The sequence below is a fragment of the Aplysia californica genome, unplaced genomic scaffold (genome assembly GCF_000002075.1).
Source record: "Aplysia californica isolate F4 #8 unplaced genomic scaffold, AplCal3.0 scaffold00129, whole genome shotgun sequence".
NCBI classification, from domain to species: domain Eukaryota; kingdom Metazoa; phylum Mollusca; class Gastropoda; order Aplysiida; family Aplysiidae; genus Aplysia; species Aplysia californica.
The window spans coordinates 878,162-890,631 of record NW_004797399.1 but is presented as its reverse complement, the minus strand read 5'-3'; the positions used below and the strand labels follow the sequence as shown (position 1 = coordinate 890,631).

General features: G+C 38.4%; 1 protein-coding gene across 1 annotated transcript; it reads left to right on the top strand.

Moving 5' to 3' along the window:
* The first annotated feature begins 1,489 nt into the window (after window positions 1-1,489).
* LOC101853690 (tetraspanin-17) lies at window positions 1,490-12,062 on the top strand. Its single transcript, XM_005096450.3, has 7 exons — window positions 1,490-1,774; window positions 4,610-4,804; window positions 6,495-6,569; window positions 7,168-7,266; window positions 8,388-8,507; window positions 10,274-10,324; window positions 11,317-12,062. The coding sequence occupies exons 1-7, from the start codon at window positions 1,673-1,675 to the stop codon at window positions 11,503-11,505; spliced, it is 831 nt and encodes a 276-aa protein (XP_005096507.1). The 5' UTR covers window positions 1,490-1,672; the 3' UTR covers window positions 11,506-12,062.
* The last annotated feature ends 408 nt before the right edge of the window (window positions 12,063-12,470 follow it).

Below are 12,470 nucleotides of genomic sequence, written 5' to 3'. Positions count from 1 at the left end.
TCTCTCTCTCTCTCCCTTTCTTCCTTTGCCTCTCTATTTCTCAGTCTCTGTCTCTTACTGCCTCTCAGTGTCTGTCTGTCTGTCTGTCTGTCTGTCTGTCTGTCTGTCTGTCTTTCTCTCTCTCTCTCTCTCTCTCTCTCTCTCTCTCTCTCCATCCCTCTCTGCTTCCCCCTCTCGGCCCCACGCTCCCCATACTAGATCTATATCCTGTCTCCATCTCTCTCTCCTTCCCTACTCCCCCCCCCCCTGTCTCCCTCCATCTCGTAACTTCAAGGAACATGAATGTAGTTACAGGGCACCTCCAGTCACAAGTGCAGACCACATGTCTATAGATGTACGTACAATGTATGAGGTCTCGACAAAGGGGAGGTTATGGGTCTCGGTTACAGCTTCCACTTCCACAATGGTCAGGCCTCCTGTTTAACGCACGGCTGACGCCATTGTTTGTCGCTGCCGAGACCGTGCACGGGCGCCAGTTGCCCCTAATCCGATAGATTTGCTGCTGGAAATAATCATTTCCCTATTCAGCGCTCCTTTTTTCAAAGAAGGTGTTTTTACACCCCTATCGACACAATTTAAGTAATCTAGGAGACGTGGTCTGACCCTGCCTGTCATGACCAACCTGTGATGAGTGGGATAGGCAACAGTGCGACATCCCAACAGCAGAAAGGCCGAGAAATTCGATAAAATTCATCCCCACTTGGGAATCGAACTCGGGTCCCCTGTGCAGGCGACCAAAACGCCTACCCCCCCAAAAAGGGAACACATTTAAATTAAACCGGATAATAATGACAATATAACACTCACGGAATAAGTCTAATAAGAAACGTTTAACGTGTCTTGGTTGTCTGTTGAGTTTGCTTTTGATGATAAATACTTTTGACATTAGGGCCCAGACGTCTCTAAATACCTACATCCCGTCCGTGGCAACCATTGTTGGGTTGGAGTTGGAGTTGAGGCGTCAAACTATAGGCTAGGTAGACTTACGGTGCGTCATGAAAAAAAAATTCGCTAGTTTAGCTTCCAGACATATTATTATATAGTTGCCCCTATATATTGAGGGTCCTTGGAAGTTGTAAGCTACAAGTACATTATGTAGATCTACCCTGTAAGATTTTCCTTATACGGTATGGTAGGTCCTCCAATAATAGGCATTTCTTCGTTAGTGTAACATCATTCTAAGCACTGAAATAATTGTTTGTGATTTCATGAAAGCATTTTGGTGTTTTAATAACCTTTAAAAGTATGATATATTCACAAAAAGGCCATGTCACATGAAAAGAAAGGTAAGGTTGAGACTTTATTGAGAGAGAGAGAGAGAGAGAGAGAGAGAGAGAGAGAGAGAGAGAGAGAGAGACGGCGCTGTCACGGCACCGAGTTTAATGTTTTCAACGGTGGAATTGGGCAAGGGCTTGTAACTCGACGAACCTGATTATTCAAGGAAATGTGAGTTACCGAACTTCGTCTTTCTCTGTTCCATAATCTAAATTTAGCCAGATGACAGATGAGTGAGCTCTCTGTTTTCAGGAACTACTCATTTGGCATTCTGATATTTCTTTCTTTCACCTGATATTTTAAACCCAGTGGTTGGTTCTTTGTACAAATGGTCAGGTAACATTCTTTGATAGACTGGCCTAGGCCTTTGGGCTCGGGTCACTCTCAATTTGAGGCCATGCATAGCAAAAGACGCTACAATTACAGATCTCGTCGAGACAGAACCGAAGTCAGCTGCTGCATCAAATATCTTATGTTCGGATTCAATGTTTTGTTCTGGGTAAGGTTTTATTTTTATTAACAGCAGATAGCTTGTTCTCTCTGATGATTTCAGTTATATTATGGTGTGTGTTGGCAGTATACTGCTAGACTGTCATCATTCACTGACTGCCAGGGTCAGAAGAATGCCAACTGCCACTGTAAAAAACAATGATTGTTTTGCTTTGCATTGATGGTGTATGCTTAGACAATCTTAGCAGGACACAGTTAATTTACGCTTGGATCTATACTGATCCATACGTAGATGAATTCTTTCTTATAATATCAACATTATCGCTGTTATTATATATCATGAGCAGTGCCCTGGTCCCCACCTCGCTTGCTGCGAGCTAGGGTAACAAAAAGGGTCAGAACTTGGACTTGACATCCATTATACTTTAAAATGCATTTATATAAATGTCGTACTTACCTACTAAAGCTATCGGCATGAAATCTTGCTCTAATTAATATAATCTTCTAAAATATTAGAAGGAAGGGGAAGGGAAATTGGAGAGAAAACAATCTAATTTTGCCTCAGACTGGGGCTCACTCGATTCACCCCCATCCGTAGAGCAACTTTGTAAGGAACAATCTATGATCAAGATCTAGCCCGTCTTCAAGGTTTTCAAGGCACTTAAGTCAAATGGATCGCCTTGTCTATCTAGAAGTTTGTGTACTTTCAAATTTGTCATCGCTTATTCCCAAAACAAAATAAAAAACCTAGTTTTAATGCATTATTAGTTGCAAAAAAAATGGCCATTGCACAGCCGTGTTGTGGTTGTTTTTTTTCTTCTCTTCATGTGTAACTTACTTTGTCGTAATTTGTCCTAATAAATAAAAATACTTAATTTTTTAGCAAGAAGAAAGTTAATTTTTTGGCAAGAAAAAAGGCAATTCCTTTTAAAATTGAAGGGAACATTTGACGTTTTTGGGGAAATTCGGAAGGCCACCTCTATTCTCACCCGGAGTGAGAATAGTGCAGGCGAGTCTTGTGGCTATTCTCACCAGGTGCGCGTTCACCAAATTTTGCATTCACCCTAAACCACAGAATTCTACACTGTGATAACAGAAAAATTGTAGAATTCTGTGCCATGAACAAACGTTCCATTACAACTGTAGCCTACTAAAAGCGTACAATTTTGTATGTGGGCAGTGGAGAGAGAGAGAGAAAGAGAGAGAGGAGTAGTGCGAGAATTTCCAGGCAAAACAAAATGGCGACCCGCGTAGTTCGGCTCGATTCGAAAAGTTAAAAAGCCGTAGCATCTTTGTAGACAACCAAATTAATTTACTTTTGTGTTTTAACATCATTTTTTAACTTTGTTTTGGTCAATTTGATCGTCCACACCGATAGACAGTATTCAGAAAGAGACAGAGAGAGAGAGAAGAGGGGAGGAGTTAATCTTGCGAGAACTTCCGGGCGGGTGAGAATAGCCACTTTCAATTCGGAAATGGAAGAGTTTGGTTTTATAATAATACCAGCTGTGTCTATTCATGTAGACAAGCTGTGGCAAGGGTATGGGCCCTGCGTGTATTTATGTAGGCAAAGCGAAATGAATTAAATGGCATTGGTTTAAGAAGAATTTATATGTGCACCTATTTGTAAATCTTTCTATAGGTCCTGGATAAAATGTACAATCACACAATTCAATACTTTATGAGATAACCTTTAGATTGGGGTATTGTTAACTTGGGGGGGGGGGGTGATTCTGCTGAAAGGATAGTGGATACAAGTTAAGATTTTCAAGCGAAGTAGTTTATCCATGTCTGCAAGCTTTGCAAAGGCTGTGTTTGGTTTGCTGCATTTTCTGTGAAAGATTACAAAAGGTAGAAAATCTGCAATTGAGCAATGTGTGCAGTACAGGCTTCTCTGAAAGGTGTAAAATAATTACAGTATACAATTAATCAGAAAGCAGTAAACAGTAAGAATATAATATTGTGGCGTCGTTGGCCTAGTGGTTAGGCTACCGGACTCGTAATCGTTAGGTTGCGGGTCGGAGGTTTGAACTGTGGGCCCGACGTTGTGTCCTTGGGAAAGGCACTTTACACGAATTTTCCTCATTTCACCCAGGTGGAAATGGGTACCCGGCCATAGACAGCGAAAGATCTTATCAGTATGTAAGTGTTTTAGCGCCTATAAATGGCTTCTTGCACTGTATGTTTCCCAGGAAGTTGAGTTTGTTTCAGAATGCTCTCAGGTCTGCTGGAGTAATAGTATAGATTGTGAAGCGCATGGAGCTTGCTGTTGAACAGGGATTAGCGATATATATATCAAAAAGAATTTTGAGGGTTTTGTCATCTAAATCTTCACTAACAACCCCTAAATAGCACTAATCATCAAGTCTTACTACTTGCTTAAAGATAGAACAACAAAAGAATGAGACACAAGAGCATACGTGTGCTAATAGTGAGCCAGAGAAAGGCATCGCCATTGTATTGTTTGCCTATATTTTTGTCTTTCACGATGTCACCGGCTTTGGGCTTGTTAATATCTTCTCTATCTCCTCCTTCTTTTGTTCTGTGTGACTGTTCTGTAGATTAAGGAAGCTGACCGTGTCAAGAAAGCACAAGAATGTGCGTGCAGTATACAGGTTGAATGGCAATAAACTGAAAGAGGTAGAAGAGAAAAAAAAACTTTTAAAAGGTGAAATTTACTGCCAACATGGCATTCCCAACTCTACCCCGTTGACTATCATTGCTATTTGTGCATCTCTCTCTTGAATGAAAACCTGTCTAAATGGAAGAAAATCTGACAGTGCCGCGGATTTAGGTTTACGAGGACTCTGCCGTTTTTGTTTTTTGTAAAACATAAAACAGTTTATTGCAAATGACAGAACAATTTATATTTTCTTCTTTCCAGGTGGTAGGCTTGATGCTGTTGACTATTGGTATGTGGGCATGGGCCGAAAAGGATGTGTTCGCCAATGTCACTCAACTGACCAACATCACTTTGGACCCTGCGCTAATATTTATAGTTGTAGGCATGTCCATGTTTAGTATGAGCTTTACTGGATGCATCGGTGCCTTAAGGGAGAACACCTGTCTCCTCCTATTTGTAAGTATTCTTTTAAGCGGGTAGTGAGTTTGAACTTTTAAATCAAGTCCTCTTTAGAATATTTTGGTTTAAGAATGCCCCAAGTGCATGGTCTCGTTCTAAATAATATTTTCACTTTTCTCTTTTCTCTTCATTTTCTTTCTATCTGTGACTACATCTTTTTCCTAGCACTTCGTAACTACAAATACAGTCAAACCTGTGTAAAACGGCCACCTTTTGTCAAGGAGAAAAGTGGCTGTATATAACGCAGGTGGCCTTCATAGGAAGGACTGGTGAAGAAAGCAAATAATTCTCTTCTGAGGTCAGAACTAGGGCTGATCTCAGACTTAAGACTGCCATAAGGCTAATTCAAAAGAGTTTTTGTTTTCTTTTGAAAAAGGGATGTGGGTGGTGTAAGATGGGTTTTTGTGTTTTGTTAGTTTGTTTTTTGGTAAGCTTTCTATTTGTTGCTGATTTTGTGCAAGGGTAAAATAAACGAAATATTTTGTAAGTAAGACGATGAAGACCGAATGCCATCGTAAAACAAACACACGGGTTGTCATCACCCGCAGAACGAGCGACGCTTCTGTCGCAACTTCACGTCAACGTCCATTGTCACTTTGTTACAGATTAGTTAAACAAAACAGTGACCAGTCACTTGTGCATAAGTTGTGGGCGGGGCTTTTAGGTTATGATGGATCACGCTTCCCTTACCATCAGTTGAAAATTTGTTGTTAAGCCTACCCATTGGTCAACTTGGGTAAACATTCACTGGAGGTACTAACTATAACGACAAGTGAATGAAATTATCACGGTCTTTATGTAAACGAACTGATACTGAATTCGAAGTATTGATTGCACACTGGACTTGTAAATCTGAAACGTTCATGTTAAAAGAGAGATTTCCAATCCCTGTCCTGACGCTGACTGACATTTTGCTTTTTCATGATAATGCGTATGTGGGGACCAGGTTCATTGAGACATTTCACACTTTATTACACTATAACAGGTAGAAGTCTAACCAGAGATTTTAAAATATGGTGTCTGAAAAGGTGAACATAGAGCGGTGACATGAGAACTAAGATATTCTTATTAGAGATATCTTACTCAAAATGATGCCAGCACAAATAGCAACAGTGTTGTGAAATGTTGTAAATGAATTTCCAGGTTGATATGGCTGCCTTGAACAGACAGACAAACTGTTAGCGACCCATGTTGAAATATGACTTAAGAGAAGGGAGATTCTCAACATTATAGCCCTCAACAGAAGGGAGCAAACAACAATAATATTCCTCCTCCTAACACAGCACACACACTCTAAAGTACTGGCTTAATAGAATCTACCAGAAAAACCACTCGCGTATGTGTTTGCTTTGTGACTATGTCTACATAACAGTCCAACATCTGCTCTTCTACCTTCCCATACTACAGTATCTCAGATGGCAACTACTTTTTCCTGTCCCAACCACAGACAATACCCTATACTGCAGCAAACAATTCTCAAAGACGTCCTCCTTTTTAAACATGGCACTGGGCCAAGGGGGCATGCTCAATGGCTACTGGATTTAAAGCAACAACAAGGAAAATCCTTCCTTTCAAAAGATCTCGTGTCATCCACTTGTACGGGAAGCTTTTAAATTCCTCTTCCGTTCTCTTATTCTGCTATTTTGTTGTCTAATGCAGTGGGTTTTTTAAATCTGAAATATTTCAGTTCATGATATCACTGGGCATCATCTTCCTCATGGAGCTGCTTATAGGTATCCTGGGATTTGTGTACAAGGACTGGGTAAGTGTTACTTTTCATTGCACAGATGTTAGAAAGTGCTGTTTAGGAAGTGCTGTGATGAGACGTTGCAAACTTTTATTGCAGACCATTAATTATTCATAGGGTGTAGTAAGTTTGAGTGCTTCCCTGAATTCCAAACTTATGGTACAGTGTTATTTTTGTGGGTAGAATTTTCTTTTTGTTTTTACGACAGCGTATAAATTATATTCAGGCTTTGGGAAAGTTTTACACAGCATTATCATTTCACAAAAATAGGTCTGTCTGTGAAGGGGAAGTAAATCAATTGCTGTCACCCTGTTTGCTTTCCACTGAGATAAAAGCCCCCTCTTTCTTGTGAGTTGTTATTTTGTGATTTTTTAATGCATTAAAATATATAAGTATATAAGTATGATATGACATTATAAAAATATAATTTTTTTTTTTTCAAATTTATGTCTTCCATATTATCTCTTTTTAGTGCACCAAAAGCTATTGCTTGATTTTCGCTCAGTTGTTTTTTGAACCATGCCACTTCTTAAACAACTTCATATAATTTGGCACATTTATTTTATTTTTTTGGAACAAGCTGATAAATTCTTTTTTGATGAATCTAATCCAGGTCCGAGATCAGATCCAGTCTCAAGTGAAGAACATGATCATCAAATACCGTGATGACTTGGATCTAAAGAACCTAGTGGACTGGGTGCAGCAGGACTGGGTAAGACTCTCAGTTGGTTTGCAGGCAGTCAAATCTGCTGTCACGAGTCACAGCCAGTTGTCCAAGACAATCACCAGTACAAGCAACTACTTCCCACTCCCCCTTCATGTGATTTTTCTACATTATAGTGACACTGTCCGAGACCTCCACCTGTCTTAGACAGCCACTTTTGTCCTCAACCAGGGATGGCTGTCTTGGACAATTTGTCTGTATTTTTCAGATTGAATTGTGAAAGTATGATTGATAGTTATGTGCGCGCTCAAATGACCTTATGCAGTTGCGAGCGCCACAAAACTCTTTCTAAACTAAACTTATGATAGTTATGTCTTGGACTTAATGTTAAACAGGTTGGAAGCTGGTTTGGTAAGTAGGTGGCTGGAGGGTGCTACTGGTAGACTGTACTTCTTTATTCTCCCTCTTATTTCTGCCTATCCATTTTGCTTTTCCCCATCTGCAAATGACTGTTTTTGTATCGACTTGCTTCTTTTTACTCATACAATAAAACTGGATATGTTAAAAAAAAAGACAGTACACTCATTTTCTTCGACTTACTACGGTGTAGTGCCAATTAATAAATAGGAAATCAAATCATTTATATTTTTTACGAGGATTATATCTTTGGCAATCTTTATTTTGGGTTACGTAATATCCTCTCTAAAATGAATTGGGGTGGCTCTTTTTTGGTAAATGTGATTTCTAAGAATGCTCTATATTGATTTCAACTCTTTGTATGTTCAGGTGTCGTCCTGTACTTTTCTTGTTTTGACGTGGTCGTTTTAAGTCCTGTTTGGGTAGAGTCATGACAGTATAACAGTTATTCTGATGTTGATGAAATGTGTTAATTTTACATGCTTAAAGTCAGCTACTGGTGTGAGTTTTTAGTTCATTCTTTTGCTCACAACATGTTGGTACATTGATAATGAATTATAAGTTAAATATTTAGCCAATATTATACTCAAGAGAAAAATTCCATATCTGTACAAGTTTATGGTAAATTATTTTGATTTGCAGCATATTTGGTACTCATTATTTCTTCACAGATGCAAATTTGGTAACTAATATTCTTTTCATAAAAATTTCCTTTGTTCAGTGACTAATGAAAACTAATGTTATTTTTCCAGCTAAGCTGTTGCGGAGTACAAAGTTACAAAGACTGGGAGCTCAACATTTACTTCAATTGCTCATCTCCTGGAGTGGAAGCTTGTGGTGTGCCCTTTTCATGTTGCAAGCCAAACTCTGCTGTAAGTTCAGACACACCTTTGTACACTCACTAGAAAAAGAGAGGGGACTCTATTTCATGGATTATGAAAATGCTGTAAATTTTTAATGTTTTTTTTCTCCTTTGACTGTCAAGTTTGGTGTTCGTTTGAAGGACTTTAGGACCTGGAGCACAGACTGGCTCTCCACGTGAGCTTTCGAGAGTGAAAAAAAAGCCCCCAAAACATCAGTATTTAATGTATAATTAGATTAATTAGATGGCAGAAAGGTGATTCAAATAGCCAAGACTACTTGTTCCATGAGCAGATATTGTTCTGAAAGGTCATCAAAATGAGGATTTGGAGTAAGGGGAATAACCATGGAATTAAAGAACCTAAATAGGAAGAGTTCAGAACAAGTGATTAAATAAGCTGATGTGTTATGTTATTTTTGTTTTGCCAAAGTTACAACATGTTTCGGGCAAGGGATGTAAGTGGTGTCAACAATCATTGTGACTCGCATTTCATTTTGTAATTTTGGTGCGAATCCCCTTGAATTTGCATAATTTCAGAGACAAAAGTGGGCTTTTTGTGGTTCACATTCCACCAAAATGAGATTGTCAAACAGGAACCTATGATATTGTATTTATTGAAATTTTGTTAATTTTGTCATGAAAAAGCAAAGTTACAGAGGCTAAAAACGATCGTTGTGTCAGGCAGTCTTTCGTTATGACCATGATTTGCAGTAATTTGAGATCTGTGCAGCTGTTAGTATTTAAGGAGTTTAAAAAAGCATAAATGATGTTCGTTTACAAGATTGGAAAGCTATGTTTATCCATCTCAATGGACATTTCTGTCAAAGATAACTTTGCACAAAGGGGTTTCTAAATTATGTGTTCTATTTCGTCATACATTATGGTCCTTTGCCCATAGAAGTTTGTATGTTATGTATACTGTTTCCTAAGCAGAAACAACAAGTTATCATAACCTTTATTTCTCCTATTTCGCTCAAGAAGTATTCTCCTGTGCAGATGCATGGGTTATCGTCAGATATTGATGGACAAAATTTGATTATTATTACTACTGTTTCCTTATTTACTAAGCTTTGCTCATTGGTTGCTGCTTCATATAAACTGTTTCTGTCTTTTTTGCCTATATCTTAACTCTTTGCTTTTTTTTTAGCTCTATATTGCCACCATTTTTACATCAGTCACTGAATTTTTTTTTATTGGGGGTAGGAGTTCCTAAACTTGTAGAACCTGAGGGTTTCTTCTTGGATTTTCTGTTTTTCTTTGCTTTCTGACTTGATTTGAAATTCCACCACAGTCTATCTCCCCTCTTTCAGTAATAATGTGAAAAGAAGGCATTAACAAAAGTCTGCAGGTGTCAGTTTTATATGTTATATGCGAAGAAATTGACTCTTATGAAAAGCCTTTAGAAACACCTTTGGGTTGCGATCCTTTGTTTAGGTATTCAATGATGTTGGGCGCTAGTGGGCCAGCTCCAGAATTTTCTGACACCTTATATTTTACTTTGATGTACAGCAGGGCGAAATGTATCTTCTCAGAAAAGGGTGTGAACTTTCAACAAATAGAAATTTATGGATCATCAACATGAACTTTGAGTTGATTTAGTCTTTGATAGTTTAATTAAATGGTTTTTATCCTCGTCTGCAAAGAAAGGCTTCTTTGGAAAGGGCCCATCTGTGCCTGACATCAATGTTATAATTTTTTGTCTCTCCTCATTAATATTGTAATTATTTTAACTTGTACAGTTTCGATTTGATGTACTTTCTCTTTTTCTGTTTTCAGCAAGAGCTCATAAATCGTCATTGTGGATTTGACATGATGAAAGTGGAACATGTGAGTACTCCTGGACATTGTAAACGTGTTACCTCTTTTAGTGGGAAAGGGAGGCAGCTTTTGTCTTCTCGTCAAATTCCTATTTCCTTATGAACTGAGTTTCTTGTATTGCTAATTGTTTTGCTTGCCATCAGGTTTTGATAAAGTTTCTAAACTTTTATCAAACTGTACCATAGAATAGTGGCTACTAGGTGTGAGGATATTGTTTAGTAAACATTTTCTTCATCTCTTTAAAAAAACCAATCTCAATAAATAATTAATTAAGGCATTAACTCCTTTTGTGTTAACAATGTGAAGCCTTGTAATAATATTGGAAGAGACTTTATTCCTGGTCAATTTGAATGATAGCCATTTACGTGAAGACGGCATCGATCCAAGTGGACAATTATAAAGGCCTCAGGCTTTATTGTGACTTGAAACCTTGAAGAGAATGAACTTATTCTGGCCTAAACAAGGCAGCCTGTGTTGATCAATAGATTGTGTATGCCAGGTTTGCTCATTCCCAGGTACTAGTTTTTAATGCTACAAACCATTTCTGGACCAACTAAGGGAACCTACTACTATATCTTCCTGTACAATTCCTGGTGTTTTTCAGTTGTTAATGCTCAATTCTATCCCACAGCTTCTATCGCTGTGATTAAGACAAATTAACATGGGCAAAGCCTGTGAAAGTACAGGGACTTTAAACTAAAGAGTTAGTGTTACATAAACAACAGCTTGAATCTACCATTTACAAAACTTACCATATCGTAACCTTGTGTTGAGTATTGCAAACATATCAGGTGCACAATGTTATGCTAATCAGATGGCATCATTTTTATAGGACTGGGCAAAGGAAACACCACCTCCCCCTCCAAAGAACCCCAGCAGCAACAAAAACCGAAAAGACAACATAATAAAAAGCAAAACAAAAAAAGCTAAAGCTTGAAGAGTATTAAGTCATGTACCTTAGGTGAGGAGAAGGGTGAATGGCTCTTGTTGTTTCTTGGCAGGATTTTGATAGAGGCACCAAGATCTACACGGTGGGTTGCATCTTGTCTGGAGAGAAGTGGCTCGAGATCAACCTGATACCAGTGGCCGGGGTTGCTGTGGGCGTGGCCCTGCTGCAGATCCTCGGCATTTGTTTTGCTCAGAACCTCCGCAGCGACATTCACGCACAGCGGGCCAAGTGGTCACTGTGACTAGGCGTGGAGCTGTAGGGACAAGTTTGTGTGCACGTTTGTGTATGTGTGTGTTTGTCTTTTTGTTTGTTTGTATGAAGGACTTTTAGAAAGAGATATGAACAAAGAGGGAGCCAGCTAAAGATCAAATCGCTATCAGCATATTACTATTATTATTTCTGTTTTAATCTTATTTGAGAAAAAACGAATTTGTCTAAGTATTTAGTGTTGGTTGAACCCCTTATTGAATGAGTGGTTGATGTTGGAAGTACTTTTTTGTGCATGAATTATGTTTGTATTTTTGGGGTATTTTAATTGTATGCATACATTTTACTGGTGCCATACTATTATTCTGGTATGAGTTTTGAAAAAAAGGAAAAGATATTTCTGTTTCATTTCATAGAACATCTTTACCATGCAAGGCAAAGGATTTCTTCACTGATTTATGCCAAAGTTCTTCACCTTCTGACCATCATCACAGCATGTCTTTAACCCTGTTATCTACTTCACTGAGCCCTGGTCAGGACGGAATTCCGGTGGTCACCCCATATTGGTCATTTTCATACTTTAAAAGAAAATTATAAGGAATGTAATTACTTGCTTAATATTTGGCTCAGATTATGATACATTTCTTCTCTTCATATTACTTTTAACTTTATAAAGTTATCTCTAACTTTTTTTCTTTTTACATACATTTTTAAAATACCCTACTATTTATCAATAAAAAATCTTACAATATCTGCTGGCCAATGCAGGAGATAATTGGGGGAAATCATTTGAAATATTAGATCTAAAGTGAGCCTAAAACTGACATTGTAGCATGCGTCACTCAAGGGCGTTTCATGAGATAATATAATAAATCTATTGGTTCAACTAATCATGGGCCACATTCATTATTAATTATTGAGGCCACTTGCAGGTGGGACTGAAACTACCTGGTCACTGGAACTGGCCTGTGGACCTTAGTTTGCCCGTGTCTGTACTAA

Excerpts from the sequence above, each read along its gene's own strand:
- LOC101853690 (XM_005096450.3), top strand. The coding sequence starts at position 1,673 with ATGCATAGCAAAAGACGCTACAATTACAGATCTCGTCGAGACAGAACC. Across the intron at positions 1,775-4,609 it reads GATTCAATGTTTTGTTCTGG|GTGGTAGGCTTGATGCTGTT; the intron begins GTAAGGTTTTAT and ends TCTTCTTTCCAG. Across the intron at positions 4,805-6,494 it reads ACACCTGTCTCCTCCTATTT|TTCATGATATCACTGGGCAT; the intron begins GTAAGTATTCTT and ends GAAATATTTCAG.